The 888-nt window shown below is 38.4% G+C and overlaps 1 protein-coding gene across 1 annotated transcript in view; it reads left to right on the top strand.

Moving 5' to 3' along the window:
• The window catches only part of LOC119306996 (receptor-like protein kinase HERK 1), a 4,193-nt gene that overhangs the window by 2,240 nt on the left and 1,065 nt on the right, over positions 1-888 (top strand). The window contains exon 2 of the mRNA XM_037583071.1: positions 335-394. Coding sequence (XP_037438968.1) covers positions 335-394 — 60 coding nt within the window. The remainder of the gene's footprint in view (positions 1-334; positions 395-888) is intronic.

The raw sequence follows: 888 nt of genomic DNA, 5'->3' as shown, positions 1-888 counted from the left end.
ATATATATATATGCCATTACCAAATTTTTCGGGGACTGCTTAGTTTGACTATTCGTGTTGAGTGCTGTCTTTGGTACCTCTGGTTTGAGTGCATTACTTTTTGGTCTGTACCAATGATTAAGAATCAAACGACTATTCTATGAGGCGCAACCTAACTGCCGACTAGCTTGTTCGACTCGACTAGTTCAATGCTCCAATATTAGATACTTCATGAAAATATGATTTTCTGGCCTGATCTTGATGACAAATTGACGCTCCAATGTATTTTGTGCAATAAAAATGGCACTTCTGGTGTGTTTTATAGTGCAAATCTGATTTGTTTTATCTTTTATAGGTTGCTGGTTCGTGGAAAGGGGGCGTGCCTGACCATTGGATACAATTGGCACAGCATCAGGTTGATCCACTTCCCATTCCTTCTAATTTTATTGTATACTGTACTATATTAGTAGTATGTGCTAGGCATTAGTAGTAGAGTGCTATAGTATTTTTGTAGTACTAGCTAATGCTGAAGTACATGTCGACTTGTCGAGCAGTAGTCTATGAGTCGGGGTATGCACTTGCTGGTTAATTAAAGATGATTGCTGCCTTGATGGACAAACGATTAAACCCAATCATCTCTCTCCAGCAATAACTGCTGAAGTACTGAGGCAACAACCTATGGATCCATAGAGTATGTTGCATTTTCTGCTTGCATTTGGTTTAGCAGGCATCATAGATCATACAGGCCCTAGTCTGCAATGCCATCATTATTTATCATGTGCCATTTGATGATTTTGCCCTCCTTAAATTCAATGGTTATGTGCCGATTGATAGTTTAAAAAAATTTGAACCCGACAGTTTAAATAAGAGTGTTGTTTTGATTTGTGAGGCCAGAAGGCAATTTACATT

The sequence above is a fragment of the Triticum dicoccoides genome, chromosome 5B (assembly GCF_002162155.2).
Source record: "Triticum dicoccoides isolate Atlit2015 ecotype Zavitan chromosome 5B, WEW_v2.0, whole genome shotgun sequence".
Classification (NCBI taxonomy): Eukaryota; Viridiplantae; Streptophyta; class Magnoliopsida; order Poales; family Poaceae; genus Triticum; species Triticum dicoccoides.
This window is presented reverse-complemented; position numbering and strand designations above follow the sequence as displayed.